Consider the following 18,429-nt stretch of genomic DNA (forward strand, 5'->3'; position numbering starts at 1 on the left):
GAGGAGGAGGCCCAGGCCGGACTGGGTGGGGATGGGCCCTAAGCAAGCCCCCGTTCAAGAGTGAGGGAGGACAGTGGTGGGCCTGGGGGCTGGGTGGGGCCCCCCAGTGGGAGACAAACACCTCGTGTCCCAGAGGAGTTGCTGACCCTGGAGGGTGATAGGAAAGGGGGGGCTCTGAGCTTCTGGTGGTTCTTACACTCCACCTAAGACGTAATAGCTTGCCCCCATCCTCATGCCTGCCACGTGCCAAGCCTGTTCCTTACTGGACTTTGCAGGGTCTGATGATACAGAGGGGTAGAGCAGGGGAGATTGAGGTCCTGTACCCAGGCACCTTCCCCCACCCCACCTTGGAGGGCACAGATGGGGAATGAGGACCAGCCATGGGATTTCCCCCCCTTGCTTCTGAGGTTCTCTCAGCAGGTTCTCAGAACCTCTGGCAATGGGTAGTTTGCTCATTAAACAGGCAGGTGGGGGTCCCCTTGTCCAGCCAATGCTCTGCCGTTCGTCTCGCGGACAGTTGCACCTGAACTCCAGAGTCCGAACTTGGAAGGTTGCCTGTGTCTGCTCTTCCTCACCCTACTGCCCATCCAGCCACCATTCTCTCCCTCCCAGCCCTGTGCAGCAGCCGCCTTGCCTCCTGCAGCCCACCCTCTCTGCACACAGCCAGACTAATTCTGAAACCAGACCATTCCATCCCTATGTGAATACCAACTGTATGCTAACATTGGAGTTTAGCAGTGAGCAAGACAGACCCTTGTGGCGTTCCCAGTTGGGAAGACAGACATCAATCAAATAACCACACACACAATTATAAACTGATGAATACTATGAAAGAAACACTGTGGGAATCTGATCTTTAGATAAGAGAAGGCTTCCTGGAAGAAGCAGCATTTAAACTGACGTCAGAAGGATGAACAGGAAGTAATGGGGTAGCAGCATTCTAGGAAGAGGTACTGAGACTAGAGGGATGGCGGCTTGCTCCAGGGCCCCAGAGGAGACCAGTGAGGATGTTCACAAAGTGCAGGCTGAGAGGTAAGGCTGTGGCAAACCAGAGCCATGGGGAGCCAGTGGTGAGTTTTAAGCAGAAGGGTGACGTGGTTAGGTGTGTATTTTTAAAATGATCTCCCTGTACTGATGGAGAAGGTTTGAAGGGAGCACAGTGGATGTGGACTGGCCAGGAAAGACTTGTCCAGGTGGGAGATAATGGTGGGAAGTAGATGGAATCCAGAGAGATTTGGAGGTAAAATTGGCAATGGACTTGGTATGAAGAAGAGAGAAGAGCCACAGTGATGTCTGACTTAGCAGGAGGGCTGGGGAGGCTGGTGGCAGGGGTTGCCTACTGAGCGAGGGGACACCATGAGATCTGTTAAGGGAATGTCAAGTTTTAAGTTTGCCTTTGAAACTGCTAAGAGATGTTGAGTAAGTTGTTGGGACCCAGAGTCTAGAGAACAGTTTGAGAGCTATCAGTGTATGAATTGAAGTGAAGCCATGGGCCAGGACAAGTCACGTTGGGAGGACATGGAGAAGAGCAAAGGGCCCAGGACCAAGCGTGGAGGACCTCACGGCATTCAAAGGTCAAGAAGAGGAGGTTGGCTAGGCAGGTCGACTGGGAGCAGCCCGAGAGTAGGAAGAAACCAAGAGCTGGTGTCACAGAGGCCGAGGAGAAAGAGTTTCTCGAGACAGGACTCACCAGGGTCCAATGCTTCGAGAAGACGTGGGAGGTGGAGAGAGTCTCCCGCTGGATTTAGCCACAGGAGGTCACTGGTGATTTCAGCGAGACCTGTGTTTGGCAGAGCAGAATCCAGAGGACCACGGCGAGGGGAAGATGTGAGCAATGCGGGAGGGTCGACAATTTTCAGAAATTTAGCTGTAAAGCAGAGAGACAGGATGCAAGTTAGAGGAGCGTGTGGAGATTTTTTTGTAAGAAGGCAAAGGCTTGAGCCAATGTGACTGCTGAGGGGAAGAATGTGTGTCTTCAGATCCTGTCTGAGTACTGAGAGGGAGAGAGGAGAGAGAGACAGAGGGAAGGGGAGACAGTGGTAGATGGTAGATGGTAGACTGAAGAGCTTTCTAGAATCCAGAACACTGAGGAATAGGCCTGAGAGGGGAGGGGGACCATCCTGGCCAAACGGCAGAGAAGGAGAGGGTCCGGCAGTGGTGCACTGGCAAACGCTGAACGGCCAAATCTAGGGCGGGGTGGGGGGTGCTCTGATTTATATCGTGCCTGCAGGAGTCACGGACACTTGGTGCTCATCTTAGTGCTGTACATAGTCTCGTCTTGGTCGATTTCAAGCTACCAACCTGGCGACACTGAGTCCAGAGGCTGGCAGGGGTTTAATCGGCTCCGCTGGTCCAAGCAGGCCCACCACACTGTGGAACCTTGTCACCCGTGGCTCAGAAACCTGCAATAGTGCCCATAGCCATGGGGTCACGAAAGGGGCCAGGCAGGTAACATGACAGAATTGGACCAGGTGTAAGACAAAGGGGAGTGAAGGGGCAGGGTCCAGCTGACAAGGCCCGACAGGAGTGCAGGCCCAGGGAGCTGATGCTCCAATTCTTCCCACCTGATGGCGTGAGACCTCTCACTACTGCCACCATCCCTTTCTCTCTCATCTTTCCCTTCTGTCTCCTGTGCTGGCTGCTGACCACACACTGATGAGCAAGACAGTTCCCACCCTCGAGGAGCTAACAGACTGATAGGGGAACCCACTCAAGACTACTTACAGTCCAGAAATCTGGCAGGGTGTCACCTGCCGGCCAGCCCCGAGCCAGTGAGGCAGAGGTGCAGGAGGGCCAGGGTGACTTCTTAGGCACCAGGTGGAGGGCAGGGACAGTGCGAGGGCGTTCCTGGCCAAGGAAGGGCGTGGCCTGAGCAAAGGTGATGAGGTGTGACAGCCTGCTAGGGCAGGGAATTACTGGGGCTTAAGTGTGGCTGGGGCAAAGATGCCAAGGGGTGTGGTTTGGGAATAAGTAAGGCTGTAGAGAAAACCAGGCCCAGACCCCACCTGGCTTTGTAAGCCCTGCTGACTTTATACAAAGTGTTAACTTTATGTGAAGATGATCAGAAGCAATTGAAAGGTTAGGACAGGGGAGTGACATGGTCAGATCTGTGTTTTAGAAAGGTTTTGGCTCCCTCTGATCTGGACTGGGTTCAAGAGTGGAGGCAGGGAGACGGTGAGGAGGCTGTAGGCAAGAGGTGTTTGATGGTGGCCTGGACTGGGGAAGCATCTGGGGTAGAGCGGAAGATGAGCACAGGTTTTTCTGAGCACTCACTGTCTGCCTGGCCCAGTTCTAAGCACTTTACACATATTATCTCATGGAATCTTCAAACAAACTCTTATCATCCCCATCTTACAGATAAGGAAAAAGGTTCAGAGAGATTAAGAAACCAGATAACAGTATGAGAGCCTCAAGAGCAAATTTAAGAGCTTGCTAGTGGTTGGATGTGGGGGACCAGGCCCAGGAAGGGGCCTGGGGGGAATTCCAACCTTTGGCATCATAAGGTGGGTGGTGCCATCCGTGAGACCAGAGCCCTGGAGGAGGATCAGTGGGAGTTGGTTAGAGAAGAAGAGCTCGGTTTCAATGTTTTGAGTCTGGGGGCCTTTGTGACACTCAAGCAGAGATGGCCTCTGGAGAGTTAGACAGGAATCATGGGCACATTAATGGTGCTTGACGCCATGAGCATGGGCAAGCTTGGTCACAGAGCATGTGGAGAGTGAGGGGAGAAGCGAGCCCTGAGAAACCGCAATGTAAGAGGCAGTGGAGGGAGAGCAACTGGCAAAGGAGCAGCTAGAGGAGCAGCTGGGGTTGGAGGAGAAGCAGATGAGCATTGGGGGGGATGGGTCTCAGAGCTCAGGAAACAGGAGGTTTCAAGGACACGGCCGGCTGGCCGGAGAGGGTGAGGGGGATGTGGGGAGTGGTTCATGTTGCAGAAACTAGGTTGAGAAGTGTCCACTGGGTCCAGAGAACAGGGATCATCAGTGGCCTTGTTGGAGCAGTTTTCCCGGGGTGGTGGAAACAGGAGTGACCGGTGAGGAAACCAGGACAGAGTGAGACCGCGCTTTCCACAAGCTCGGCTGTGAAGGTGAGGGGGAGAGCAGGTGGAGGCTGTTGAGGACTTATTGTTGAGAAATGAATTTTTTCACTTAACAACCTCATTTTAATCCATTAACTGAATCCTCCTGAGAATTTATGAAGTAAACTTCAGCTATCCAAAATTCTTGAATGAGTCACTCTGAAAAACCAACCTTCATTTGGATGAAAACACTTGAAATATAAGATGCCTTATCTCTGAAAAACTTTTTAATATGAAAATTATCAAACATATAAAAGTAGAGAGAACAGTATAATAAATGCCCATGTACCCACCATCCAACTTCAACAGCTGTCAACTCAAGGCCAATACCCCACCTACTCCCCCAACCACTGGAAGATTTTGAGGCAAATTGCAGATATTATATCAGTTCATCCATAAATCCTTAGTATATTTCTCCAGAAGACAAAAGACTTTTTAAATACATCTGTAATAACATGATTACTCTTAAAATTTTTAACGAAAGCTACTGCTGTCAAGTTGACTTCAACTCATGGCGACCCCATGTGTGTCCAAGTAGAAACTGTGCTCCATAGGGTTTTCAATAGCAGATCACTAGGGCTTTCTTTCGAGGCATCTTGAGGTGGACTCAACGAATCTCTAAATTTTCAGCCAAGCTTTTTAACAGTTTGTACCACTAGGGACTCCAAATTTTTAACAATAGTTCCTTAATATCAATTGCTCTAATTTCCCCTATTGTCTCACAACCTTTTTTTTTTGGGTGGGGGGTGGGGGGGAAGTGGCCAGTGGTTGGTTAAAATTAGGCTTCAAACAAGGTCCATTTATTTGTTCCGTGTGTTAAGACTCCCTTTTTTTTTTTTTTTTAATGTAATTTATTGTTAAAGAAACCAGGTTGCTTGGAGGGATGAATGGGAATATGGGAGAGAGGTGAGCACCAGAGCTGGAGAGGAGGGCCAGGGAGGAGAGGCTGAGAGAAGGAGAGGGAGGGATGGGGAGTGGATGATGGCCACACAGTTGGAACATCCATCTTTGGAGAAGGAGGGAGGATGAGAGGCCAGTCCACCAGCAGGGAAGAGAGGCCAGGGTTCTGAAGGATAGGGTCTGTCCCTGTGCATCCCAGGGACCCCCACAGCTGCTGGAGACAAAGCGGAAAGATGGCCTGAGCCCAGAAGCAGGGGCCGAGCTCAGGTTGGCGAGTGAGGGAGGGTGACGATTGCTACACAGCCTACATCAGGCTGGAGGTGGGGCCAGTGGGGCCTGAGGTCTGGTCTGGAAGGAACAATAGGATATGTGTGCTGGGGGGAGGTGGAGGGAGGGGACAGTGCCAAAACTCAGCTCCTGGCCCAGCCCCTGTTCCTCCCAGCCTGGCTAGGTCCCAGGAGCCCCTCCCTGGCCTCCCAGCTACAGATCTACCCTGGAGATCAGATCCCTTCACAATGCTGGGGCCCGGGGGTCCAGATCGTTTGCTCTGCCTTCTCCTGCTTTTGGTCCCCCACAGCCCTGAGGGGGGCCGTCTTCCTCAGCGCAGGTTTGAGTACAAGCTCAGCTTCAAAGGACCAAAGCTGGCTTCGCCTGGGGCTGGAATACCCTTCTGGAGCCATCACGGAGGTGAGGGGCAGGGGTGGGGACAGCCATGCTGCCCAGGGTCCCTCGGAGGGCTGGAGGGACTGACCAGCTCTGGATGGCTGTGACTTAGTGGGGAGAGGGCCTGCCAGTGCTGGCCTGTGCGCAGGGTGGGGCCCGGCCCTGAGACAGGCAGTGCTGGGGGCCCCAGCACCCAGATGGACCAGGACCCCTCCTAAGCTTGGCTCCCACTCTACCACCACAGCTCCACCCTCACCCACCAGCCTCAGTTTCTCCTCTCTGCCTCTCTCCTTCTCTACCCAAGAACTTCTCTCTCCTTTTATCTTGTCTTGGATCCCCTGCCCCTTCCTCTGCTTCTTGGACCTGTGAACACACAAACACACACACACACAAACACACGCTCATGCTCAGGCCCACACACACAAAACAAACCAACCTAGAACAACAGATACCCCCACTCTCCTGGCTCCATCCTGTTGGGCCTGTGGCTGTGCAAGAGAACTGGGACCGCCAGGAAGGAGGCATCCTCACGTCCAGCTGTTTAGCCAGAGAGGGCACCCGACCTTCCCTGTATGTGTGCTGGGGCTGGAAGCAGGCATGAAAGCATTTTAGCCCACAGGTCTTTTTTCCAGACCTTACAAACCAGACCCACAGTCAGTCTTCTACCTGATTTTGTGACTTATCGAAAAAAAAAAAAAAACTTACGGCCATTGAGTTGATTCCAACTCATGGCGACCCCATAGGGTTTCCAAAGCTATATATCTCTACAGAAGGAGACTACCACAGCTTTCTCCCATGGAGCTGCTGGTCGTTTCAAACCACCGACCTTTTGATTAGCAGTCAAGTACTTTAACCACTGCCCCACCAGGGCTCCTTTGTGACTTATAAGACCTAGAAAATAGAGAGGAGCATAACATAGGAGTGAGAAGAATGAGGCTTAGGGCGCATGAAATGAGTCCAGGAAAGTGGCTTATTGTCAAAACATATGCTGTGAGGTCTGCCCACCTGCCAGAGTTGGGCCATGAATTTGGGTCAGAGCCTCCTAGCAGGCAAAACAAAGAGAGAAAGCAGATGAGTTATGTATTTCTGTGTCTACAAGACACAGACGAATAGCATGATTCCTGACTGAAACCAGAAAAAAATACCACGAGAGGCCCCTTAAATATGATAGGCCCTGTCAGCAGGGTCTTTCTCCCAGTCCTTCACAAGAGGCACAAAAGGTAAACAAAGGACCAGGCCAGGCTCTTTCTCACCGTGCCAAGCCAGGCCTCGCCACTTGCTGCTCTGGGCCTTGCCAAGTCCAGAGCATCAAACACCACACGCAGGAGCGAGGCACATTCTCCAAAGCTACTCAGTGATATGCTCACTGTGTATTCATTCATTCATTCTTTTTTCCAACTCCCATCCCCTAATGCAGCTCTGTGCTCAGCCCTGTCTGGGCCCCAGGACACAGGGCTGAGTTAGACTCGAGGAGCCCACAGTCAGGGGAGATCCCACAAACAATCCCCATCTAGGCTGAATGCAGAAGTGTGGTAGGCGTAGATACTCCTTTCCTCCTGCAAGTCACGTCAGAGGCAGTGGTGGCTTCCAGAGGTCCCAGGACTTCTTTCTCGCAGCTCTGAGCCTCCCTCCCCCTACACTGCTCTTTGTAGAGCAAATAGGCTGGATTAGCAGCCTCCGGAAACTCCTGGCAGCGTCCTGGGCTCTGGGCCAAGTTCCAAGCTGGCAGGTTGGAGGGGTGGGGAGCCAGCTGGGGTGGGGCCTCTGATCTCCCTTGCCCTGTCCTTGGCAAGCCTACCTCAGTTTCTCTCTCCTTTCCTCTGTCCTACCACAGAGAGTTTCTTCCTTCCTATCCCCACCCCGTCAGTGATACTTCTCACACAGCATGTCCCATCCTTCACCCTTTCCTCCTAGTCCTGGGGGCTGGTTCCCCCCTCTGCACCTTTGCTTTCACGCTTTCCTCACCTTGGAACGTCTCCTAGGTCCCCTCCCCCAGGTAGCCCCAGCCTCTTCTGGCCTCACTGAAGTATCCCTCTAAGCTTCCACAGCCTGGAGTCCTGCGCCACCACCTGGCTATTCTCTGATAAAGGGTTCACTTGTGTTCTGTGGTCTCAGGCAAGTCCTTCTCACTCACAGGGCCTCTGTGTCCTCATCTGAGAAATGGAGAGAGTTACACATCAGTCTCTCATGTGGTGGAAAAAGCTGGCACTTTGGAGTCAGATGGAGCTGAGTGCCAATCCACTTAGTTCCTTAACTTGTCTGAGCTGAGTTTCCTCATCTGTAAAATACGGTCTCATAAAAACAGACCTCACAGACATGTGGTGAGGATTAAGTGAGCTTGCAGGTCAAGTGCTCAGCATGGGGTGGCACCTCCTTGCCCTCCCCTGGCAAAGGCCCCTCAGCTGTGCTGGGCTCCCATTCCCATTTCTCCAGTGGACCCCTGCATCTGACCAGCTGGCCTGTGATCTGATGGCAGGCCTTAGTGTTACTTGTTTCTCCTCCTGAAACCCAGCCCAGGCCACTGAGAGAGGATAATGGGGGCCCAGGGGTGTGCGGGGGCCCGGGTCCTGAGCTGCCATGGTCCACAGATGCCATCCCAGGCCTGGAGGAAGTGCGGCTGGCCCCATCCATGCAGAACCGGAGTGGCGCTGTGTGGAGCAGGGATTCTGTCCCCTTCTCTGCCTGGGAAGTGGAGGTGCAGATGAGGGTGACTGGGCCGGGGCGCCGGGGAGCCCAGGGCATGGTGAGTGGCCCCCATCAAGGCCTAGCAGAGGGGGTGAATCGGGGGGCGGGTGGTGAATCCTACCCAGGCAGGTCCTGGGGTCCCAAGGTCCTGCAGGGACCCTGAGCTGCCGGGCTGGGGACCTGCAGGCCATCTGGTACACTCGGGGCAGGGGCCAAGTAGGCCCTGTCCTGGAGGGGCTGGCTTCGTGGGACGGCATTGGGATCCTCTTCGACTCCTCAGCTGAGGATACCCAGGTGAGTAGTGGTCTTCTGCCCACCCACCCATGCCTTCCTCCCTCCTCCCATGCCCACGGCTCAGGCTGCTGTCACCTCCCACACAGAACAGCCCTGCCATCCGTGTGCTGGCCAGTGATGGGCACACCCCCTATGAGCTGCTTGGGTAAGACCTGTGTGGACTGACCCCTACCCCGACTCCTGGGCTAGGAGGGGTTCAGCAGTTACCTGACCACCCTACTTGTGCCCCTGCCCCAGGCCCAGAGGGGGAGCTCAGGCCTCCTAAGGCCACGGTCCTTGCCACCTCTCCTGCTCTGAGCTAATGCTCCCCTACTCCAGGTCCTCCCCAATTTGGTCTCAGCTGAGCCTCTGGGCCCCCAGGACCTGAGTTTACTTGCTCTACACTGGAATCGCCCCACTGAGTCCTCAATTCATTCAGCCCAGCAGCCCCAGGTCAGTTGAGGGAGTGAAATGACCAAGGCTGTATATTTTCAGTCCCATTAGCTCATCTCATCCTCAACACCCTTGATAAGTGGGGACTATTAGTGCCCATTTACAGGTGAGGACACTGAGGCCCAGAGAGGTGAAGTGACTTGCCCGAGTTCACACAGCTGTGTGCAGAGCTGAGACTTGGGCCCAGACTTGCCTGTGGAGGGGCCGTGCCCTTGCCCTGCCACCTGCCTGCGGCTTCTTCCCTTTCTCCCAGATGACGTGGCTTCCCATCCTCAGTACCTGAGCCAGTTTGTCAGTGTCTCTCAGCAAACATCCCTCAGCTCGTAACAATTAGTGTAATTGCTAACATTCATGGAGCTGAGCTGAGGTGTGCCAGGCACAGCGAGCACTTCACGCTTAATTGTCTTAATTTAACCCTCATAACAATGTTATGAGGTAGTTGTGATTGTTATTCTCATTTTAAAGACGGGGAAGCTGGGGTTTGAGCAGCTGAGGTACCTGCCCAAGGTCGCACAGCTAGGACTGCAAACCCAGGTGGCTGCTCTGGAGCTGGCTTTTCCTCGGCTCTGAGCGGCCTCCCTCTTGGCTGAGGCAGCAGTGACAGGTGGTCTGGTGTGTCCTGTGGGCCCTGCAGACCTCAGGACCTCTCAGCCCAACACTCTTCCACCAGCTCCCCAGAGCCTGCTGCACCGACCCGGTGGGGAGGTGGGCTGGCCACGCTGTCCTTGGCCCTGCCCCATGTTGTCTGGCCTGCAGGTGTCCTGTTGCAGTCTCAGCCCTTAGCAGAAGGGAGAGGAAAGAAAAGACCCACCCAAAGACGCAGGGGGACTTGGAGTTGAAGGGAAGGGACAGTGGGATGAGGTGGTGGGCCCAGGGGAATTGAGGGAGAAGACCCCACTACCATTGATCCAGGCCTCTGTTGCCCTAGGAAAGGGCCAGAAGGAGGCTCCTGCCCCCTTCTCCGATAAACTCCAAGTCCTACCACTGTAACAAGCAGGGCTTGCTTTCCTGTTCTCTCTTCTGCTAAGGGAACAGACTACAGCAGGGGAGACTCAAGCAAGACAACGGTAGGCATGTTCTATACGAGGTCACCCAGTGGAGAAGAGAGTGGCATTGCAGGTCTGGGCAGAGTGGCCTCTGGGACCACCCCTGCTAGCCAGGCCTTGGGCCCTGTGTGGCCCGGTTGGATTCTGAGTATCCACAGGGATGGAGCCAGACAGTTACTGGGCTCCTGCCACCGAAACTTCCGGAACCGGCCATACCCCTTCAGAGCACGGATCACCTACTGGGGGCAGAGGCTGCGTGTGAGTCACCCCTCCTACCTCTGTGGCTCCTCCCAGCGGGAAGGGCAGATTACAAGGTCTCCGAGGGACAGAGTTATGGTGTGTGTGTGCCTATGACCTCAGTAGACATGTGCCTGTGAAGCCACACGGGGCCCCTGGCACACACGTGAGTTCCTACACCACATATGGGTCAACACCGCCATGGGATCCTCTACTCATACATGGAATCCTCACACTCACCCATAGCACATACCTTAGAGGGCTGACATGGGGCCAGGTGTGCGGGCCCCTCCATGCCACTCGGATACCAGGTTCTGTGGTGCCTGCTCTCCTTCAGGGCCAGGGGAGCGGGGAGTCAGAAGTGGGGACTATCCCCCATGCTGGGGTCAGGGGAGAGGAGGGCACTGTATCTCTGAGGGGCTCACTCTCTCCAAGCCCTCAGGTATCCTTGAACAGCGGCCTCACTCCCAGTGATCCAGATGAGGTCTGTGTTGATGTGGGGCCCCTGCTTTTGGCCCCTGGAGGTTTCTTTGGCATCTCCGCAGCCACAAGCACCCTGGCAGGTGAGGGCCCTGCAGGGCAGGTAAGAGCAGAGGGGCGGTGCCTCATGAACCACCCTAAGCACACTTTCTAAGGAGCACTGGGTGTGGACTCAGCCACTCCTCACCGTGTGACCCCGGCAAGTCACAAACCCTCTCTGGGACTCTGTTACCATTGGTGGAAAGGTCACATCTTATTTGCAGGGTTGTTGAAAGTTTCAAATGAAATAAAACACTAGAAGCTTTTATGCCAGTGCTGGCCGCGTAAGTGTCCCTAGTCGGCAGCTGGGGGGCAGTTGGAAGAAGGACATTTAGGGAAATGGATCAGAGGGATGTGATCCAATGGAGAGCCCGTGGAGGCCCACTGTTGGAAAGCAGGCTGCAACCAGAGGGTGGCAGCCCTTGAATGCCAGGACTTCGGTCTTTAGACTGGGCAATGGCGAGCCATGGAAAGCTTCTGAGGAGAGTGACATGGTCAGAGTCATGCCGGGAAGGTGGCTGTCGTGTGGTTGCTTCTGCCAGAAGCAGCTGTGCTCTAGGGGTGAGGGTGTCGCTGGATCTGCTGCCATGGCTTTAGCCTAGGATGTTAAGTGATTGTCCAGTTTTCCCACTCAGTGGGGGCCCACCTCTGGCTGTGTGTAGGGGTCAACCCTCACAGGCCACCCATCTGCTTGTCTGACCCCTTGCACCTTCCCTGAAAAATCAGCAAGACAAGGCTTAAGAAGCTGCCTGAGGTTAACCCCATCTCTCATGTCCCTGAGCTATGAAGGGGTCTGGGGTAAGGGCTGCGTGATTGGGCTACTAGGGTAAGGAGTCTTACGTCCCCTTCTCTGTCCCCCACTCCAGATGACCATGATGTCCTGTCCTTCCTGACCTTCAGTCTGAGGGAGCCAGGACTAGAGGTGATGCCAGCCCTGGGCCTGCTCCTGAAGGAGGCCTGGGAGAGAGGCAGCCCCGGGACACTTCCATCCTTCTCCTCAACCCTGCCTGCTCAGGCCAGGGTGCTCTCAGACCTGCCAGTGCATCCGTTATCCCCACCCATTCTCTGAGCTCTGCTCAGGCCAGGCCTTGTGCTAGGCAGTGCTGGGGGACAGAGCTGTGTGTCCCAGAGCCAGGCCCTGTCCTCAAGGACCTCTCCGGGTGGCTGGAGACAGGCTGTCACGTTACAGCCCAGAGTGATCAGGGCTGGGTGTAGAAAGGTGCAAGGGGCTGAGGGGGCACAGAGGAGGGTGCTAGCCCAGCCAGGGGAGCAGGGAAGGCTGCCTGGAGGAGTTGAGCTGGTGGTGCAACAGGAGCTAGCTGAGCAGAGGAACAGCACGTACAAAGGCCTGAAGCCTGAGGGAGTGTGCTGGGGTCTGGACTGCCGTGGGCAGGGAAGGGTGCGGGGATCAGAGAACTGGAAGCTGCAGGGCCTGTGGCTGAGCTGCGGGAGAGAATCAGAGCTCTTTCCTGGCTGGGGTGAATGTGTGGTCAGAGAGGAAGACTGGACTCATGGGGAGACCAGAGAGAAGGCTCCCCTTGCCTCCAGATCTCCCATGGATTTTGGCCTGAGTTTTTGTCTTCTTCCTCTAGGCTCCCACCAAGCCTTCCCTAGAGTTGGAGCAGCTCCGCCTAGTGAGGCAGCTGGAAGGGCTGCGGGCAAGGCTGGCGCTGGGCACCAGGGAGGATGTAATTTTGAGGCCAGACTCTGAAGCCCAGGAAGCGGGTAGGGACCTGAGGATGCCCATTTCAGTGTGCCAGGATCCTCCTCCCTTAAACTAGGATCTGTTAACCAATGCAGAGGGGAGGCCTGAGAGGGCCGTATCTGAGCAGGACCTGGAGCCCAGTTGTCCGTCCTATTCCCATCCCACCACCCAGACACATCTGTCCAGGTGAGGGGCTTGGAGGCAGGAACCATGCCTCTCTGGTCCCCATCTCCAAGAAGCCCGCAAAGATACACCCGCTGCTCCACCTGAGAAGGCTGACTGTCGCCACACCTGCAGGGGAAAAGCACTTTGACCTGGAGGAGACGTTGAGTAGACACAGACAGATCCTACGGGCTCTCCAGGACCTGTCTGAGCAGTTGGACCAGGCTGAGAGGCAATGGAAGAAGCAGGCGGGGTCCTCAGGTGGGACCAGACCTGAGGGAGGCTGGGTGAGTGACCCCTTGAGCATCCAAAGCACCCCCCCATAGGCCTAGGGAGGCAGCACTGTGTTTGAGGGCACGAGCAGTCGCCCTCCTTCCAGAAAGAAGAGCAAGCATGACACTCCGGAGCTAGTCTCCCCAGGGTCTGGAGGGACAGGAGGACTAGAGAAAAAGGCTGCCGGTACCAAGATGGGATGGACCTGACAGGCAGAGGTGTGGGTAGGAGGCGTCTCTGCACAGCAAATGCCTACAGAGCACTGCAGCTGGGGTGGAGAGAGGAGACGCCAGGTATCCCGACTCATCTGTGGATTCAAACTTTTGGTTAGCAGCTGAGCTCTTAACCACTGCACCACCAGGGCTCCAGTCAAAGGACAGAAACAGTCAAAACCCACTGATACTGAGTCGATTCCGACTCACAGTGACCCTATAGGACAGCGTAGAACTGCCCCATAGAGTTTCCAAGGCTGTAATCTGTATGCAAGCATACTGCCACATTTTTCTCCCGAGAAGCAGCTGATGGGCTCAAATCGCCGTCCTTTTGGTTAGCTGCTGAGCGCTTTAACCACTGCACCACCAGGGCTCCTGACAGAAATAGACTGGGTGCTAATTTGCATGGAGCTTCACATGTGATTTGCATATGGCTTTCTTAATGCTCAGATGACCAGAATCCTCATTTCATCTCCACTGCCATCCCCAGTCCTCCAGGGAGTCATGCCCCACGACACACGCAGCCTGGAGGCCTGAGCGCTGAGCTCAGCCAAGGTGTTAGATGCGGGGCACATGCCAGCGGCTCTCGTGGGCTCTGACAGCTCGAGGTTTTAATCTTGTGTACTTGGGCCGGAGCAGCTTAGGCTGGGCTGCTGGAGTGGGGAAGGGAAGAGGGGGCCATACTCCAAAGCCAGGTCTCTGATCCTATCTCCAAGCCCTGGCTGCCCTCCTGCCAGATTCCATCCTACCCAGAGAGAGGCAGTCACCCCTTTGGGTCACCCTGAAAGACAGGGGCCCAAGCACTGGGAGCTGACAAACACTGGCTCCCAGTGGGGGCCATGCCTTGGGAGAAGGGGAGAAGTGGGAAGGAGAGGACTGGGCTGGGCCTCTGCCTCCTTCAGCGGGCAAAGCCACTTCTAGAAAGGGGAGGGGTTTTGAGAAAGTCCAGGAGTGGACATTGTGTGTGTGTGTGTGTGTGTGTGTGTAGTGGGGGAATGCCATCCTGAGGGGGTTTGCAAAGAGGGGAAATCCGGAAGCCCAGATGCATGTGGGTCAGATAAACTCACTGTGCCCAAGGTGGGGAGGGCCCAGGTACTCTGGTAAGGCTTCCTGTTAAGAGGGCTGTAGTGTTGCTGGGGAAGGAGAGAGGGCTGGGCCCTGGGCCCTAGAGAAGAGGCTGGCTCTCCTGCAGGACTCTGCTAAGGTCAGCACCCTGCTCCATGGGCAGCGGACTCTGCTCCGGGACCTGCAAGAGATGAGGTAAGGGCACAGGGCAAACAGGGGGTTCTGGAGGAGGGGAAACTTGCCTCCCCATTGGCCCTTTATTCCTTCATCACTTCCTGAGCACCAAGGGAGCGGCTGGGGGCAAAGTTAGGTTTGTTGAGTCAATCTGAATTTAACTGAATCAAGTTCAAGGTTATGAAAGTCTTAGTTCAAAAGCAAGTCTCCTTGGGAGGGGCCACTTATGAAGGCCCCCCATCAGACATACCCACCTTAGGGAGGGTGGAAACTCTGAGCCTTTCTTTACTGACAGTTCCTGGAAGGAGGAGACATTTTGATGAGGGTTCTTGGAGGGAAGAAAACCAAGATAATGTCCAGTTGCAGGAGGCAGCCCCGGACTTTCTTTTGCTCCCTTCCAGTCTCCCAGCATTCCACTCTAGCCCAGACCTCTGGAACTATCCACAGAGCCCTAGGAACAGAGGGTCCCCCTGATGCCAGGGGGGAAGGAGGCTTTAGGCTGGATGCTGGTGGCTGGAGCCCAACCTGCCCCCACCCACCCACCACACACACATCTAGATGCCTCGGGTGGCGTAAGGGATGAGGGAGCGGAACTAAGTCCCCTAGGGTCTGGGGATGGAAACAGAGCCCAGGGGAGCCTGGGGTTGAGACAGGCAGCTTTAAGGAAAACTTTCTCTGAGCTAAAGGTGTCCCAGGATTCAACAAGAAGATTTAGGGTGAAAAGACTAGTCCCTGAAAAGGAACCCTATGGATGGGGTCTATTCCCACCCATGTGCTTCCCTTGGGGATTGTGGAAAATGGTTAGGTGATTCTGGTAGAGCCAGAGGAGTAATGAGTCATCTTCCTTGCCCCCCGCCCCCAGGGCTACAGCTGCCCGAATGGCCTCAGGAGCCCAGGTCTTCTACCTGCCTGTGGGCACTGAGCATCATTTCTTGGAGCTGGGCCAGATCCTGAGCCTCCTACAGAAGGACCTTCGGGGCCTGGCGGTAAGAGGGGAGTAGGGGGTAGCATGGGGACCCCATCTCTGACGTCCAGGCTCAGTCATTCTTCTTTCTAGCACTTCTGCAGCCCCAGGCACCTCCCGCCCTTTGTCCTCCCCTCCCGGGACCCCTGGCAGGCACACCTGTGTCTGGGTCTGTGTGTGCACACGCTTATGCACACAGGGACACAGATTTGATCATCTCTGCTCTCTGGAGAGTCCTAGGTTCAGATTCTCAGTGTCAGCAGGACCCTGGGAGACCACTTGGTCCAATGCCCTCAAGGACCAGAAGGGAAATCAGTGGTGATGCCAGCTCTTCCCTCTCCCCCTACCCCATCTTGCTCTTTCCCTTGCCCTCACTCTCATCCTGCCTTTTGTTCTCTACTCCTCTCTCTCATCTCTTGAGCCTTTGGCCCCCAGATGATCCCAGGCCCCAGGCCTTCCCAGCTGTCCCCACAGATGGAGCCATCAGAGCCGGGCGGGAGGAGGCAGCTTTATAGTCTGCCCCACTCTGAGTTCCCCGGATGAGAGCCAGGAGCCCAAGCCTGGGGGAGGGAAACACAGCCCACACATGGCCCAGATTCCAGGTCCTCTCCCTGCTGCTGGCTAAGAAGTTGAGCTTGGAACCTTAGAATCTTCCTTTTCAGAAAGTGTCAACCAAGGCCCCCCGTCCACCAGGCCAGCCCCCAGGGGCCTCCTCATGCCTACGGTTTGGCATCTTTCTGTTCTTCCTCATCATCCAGACTGTAGGCTTCTTCGGCTACATGCACTTCAGGTGGGCCTTCCCATGAGCAGCACTTCCTACACTTTCCTAGCATCTCTGGTTCTGGGCAGGACTGTAGCCATTCCTATTTGAGAGGGGGGACACTGAGGCCCAGGGAGGACCTGCCCTGTCCACCAGCTAGCAAGGAGTAGAGCCCAGGCTAGACCCATTTTTCCAATAGGCATGACTGGCCACCCAGCTGCTCAGCACTGACCCCATCTGGGCCCTGCCTTCACAGAAGTCACTCTCTAGTTTGAGAAACTGGCAAATAACCGACCGTCAAATTCTGTGTGGTCAGTGCCATGATAGCAGGAAGCTCAAGGGCTATAGCAGTGCAGGGAAAAGCAGTTGACCCAGCTTGGGGAAATCAGGGAATTGACCTGGAAGAGACATTTGATATGGGTCATTAGGGTGGCTCAGAGTTCTCCAGCGTGACAAGATAGATAAAGGCATCGATGCAGAGGGAACAGCAAAAGAAAAGGCATGGAAGCATGAAAAAAACATAGTATTTTGGAGAAAAAGTGGCAAGTTCAATACTCTATTAGCAAAAGGTGGAACCAGTTTGTGAAATTGAGCAAAGAAAATTAAAAAGCAGGGGAGAGAACTATTTGGCTTGGTGTTTGCTGAATGAATGGAACATTTAGAGGTATGGGGTATGCAGTGGGCCTCAGAAATGGGACTGCCAGTCCTTCTTGGTAGAATTTCAAGACCAGAAGAATCAGTGTGGGCTGGCGTGGTCCTGGAGGAGGGGTGAAGAGTGCTGAGCATTAAAGGCAGAGGAGAGGGAATGTCCTTCCAAGTGAGATTGGCAGAGGCATGGAGAGGGTACCTATCACAGGCTTACGCATGTATGTAAAAGTGCAGCAGACAATAAAGCTGGAGCAACCTGAATGTCAGGGGGAAAAGTATGGGCGTGATGTGGTAGGCCAAGGGAACCACAGAAAGTTCCACCGCAGTGGAGGCTGTTGTGCACTGAGTATGGGGAGATGAGCGTGGAAGGCTTATCCTCAAAGGCTAGAAAGGAGAGGCCCAAGTAACCTTTATCTCCCTTCCCTGGCAGCAGGCAGGAGCTGCACAAGAGCCTTCGGGACCCTTTGTCCATAGACAGCCTTCCTCTGGGCCATGCACCATGTATCCCCAAGGCTCTGGAGGTCCAGCGGAGGCAGCCCTTCTCCCCCAGCATGCATGCGTGACCCACCACAAAGCCCAGGAGAAATGCCCACTTCTCACTGGGAAGCAGACAGTGCCTGGGGGGTAGAGGACTTGGCCAGTTGTGCCTTCAAACTGCCCTCTACTCCTCTCCCTCTAGATGCCTAGCTCCTACCTGCACCATAGCTTTTGGGGCACTCCCACCTTATTAAAGGTAGATTTCCCTCTCCCTATGCTTTGATATGTTCATTTACCTTCAGGCTTCACCTGAATCTCTCTGAAGGCTTCCACCTCCTCTAGGCAGGTAGCTGGGAGTGGGCTCCAAGCTGGCAAGGAGGCCAAGGGCTCACCTGACGTCCAAGAGACCACACATTCCACAGTCCTTTAACCCGGGACTATGGAGGGACTGCGGGCAGTAGAGGGAGGAGGGGTCACAGTTGTGCATAATTTTGTCCCTAAATTCACCCAGAACTGAGAGTGGTGTGTCTCCCAGTGCCCTTCCCGGCCCAGCCAGGAACATCATGAACAACCCTCTCCCTCCTCACTCACCCTGCGGCTCCGGGGTCAGCAGGGCAGACATGTGACAAAGGAATCCTGAGGGCACAACTCATGGAACCATAATTGGGATTCCCGCTCTCAGGTCTCAACCCTTTCCCACCGCCAAGCTCTTTAGACAGCCGTAGGAGCAGCAGGTTGGGGGGAAGAACGGGATAGTGTCCAGGGCTCAGTCCGTCTCCCTTTGCTGCTACTGAGATCTCCCAGGTAATATCCTGGCTATCCGGGACCTGTGAGAGGAGGAAGTGGGAGGAGGGTAGGAAGCACGGTTCTAGGCGCGTATTAGCGCACCCCCTTCCCCCGGGGAGCGACCCCACCCCCAGAGGCCCTAATCCGACGTCAGCAGTGCCCGGCGGAGCTCGGCTTTAAAGGCGGCACGTGGGGGAGGCGGGAGTAGGGAGCCGGCACGTGGTCCAGCCTTCTCAGCCCCGTGCATGCCCCCCGCCCCCCGTAAGGAGGGGTTTGTAGAGTTGGGGGCGGTTCCGGGCGCGGGGGGAGGGGGCAGGGTGGGCGGAGGGCGGAGCAGAGCTTGGGGCACTGG

At 55.2% G+C, this 18,429-nt stretch overlaps 1 protein-coding gene across 1 annotated transcript; it reads left to right on the top strand.

Annotated features, from left to right (window-relative positions):
- Positions 1–967: 967 nt before the first annotated feature.
- Positions 968–17,377, top strand: LMAN1L (lectin, mannose binding 1 like). Its single transcript, XM_004374817.1, has 14 exons — positions 968–1,032; positions 5,418–5,662; positions 8,227–8,381; positions 8,510–8,617; positions 8,704–8,762; positions 10,254–10,353; positions 10,775–10,895; positions 11,718–11,773; positions 12,444–12,576; positions 12,854–13,005; positions 14,324–14,463; positions 15,305–15,428; positions 16,069–16,196; positions 17,248–17,377. Exons 1-14 carry the CDS (start codon positions 968–970, stop codon positions 17,375–17,377), a joined length of 1,716 nt encoding a protein of 571 aa, XP_004374874.1.
- The last annotated feature ends 1,052 nt before the right edge of the window (positions 17,378–18,429 follow it).

Source organism: Trichechus manatus, unplaced genomic scaffold (assembly GCF_000243295.1).
Source record: "Trichechus manatus latirostris isolate Lorelei unplaced genomic scaffold, TriManLat1.0 scaffold00030, whole genome shotgun sequence".
Lineage (NCBI taxonomy): Eukaryota > Metazoa > Chordata > Mammalia > Sirenia > Trichechidae > Trichechus > Trichechus manatus.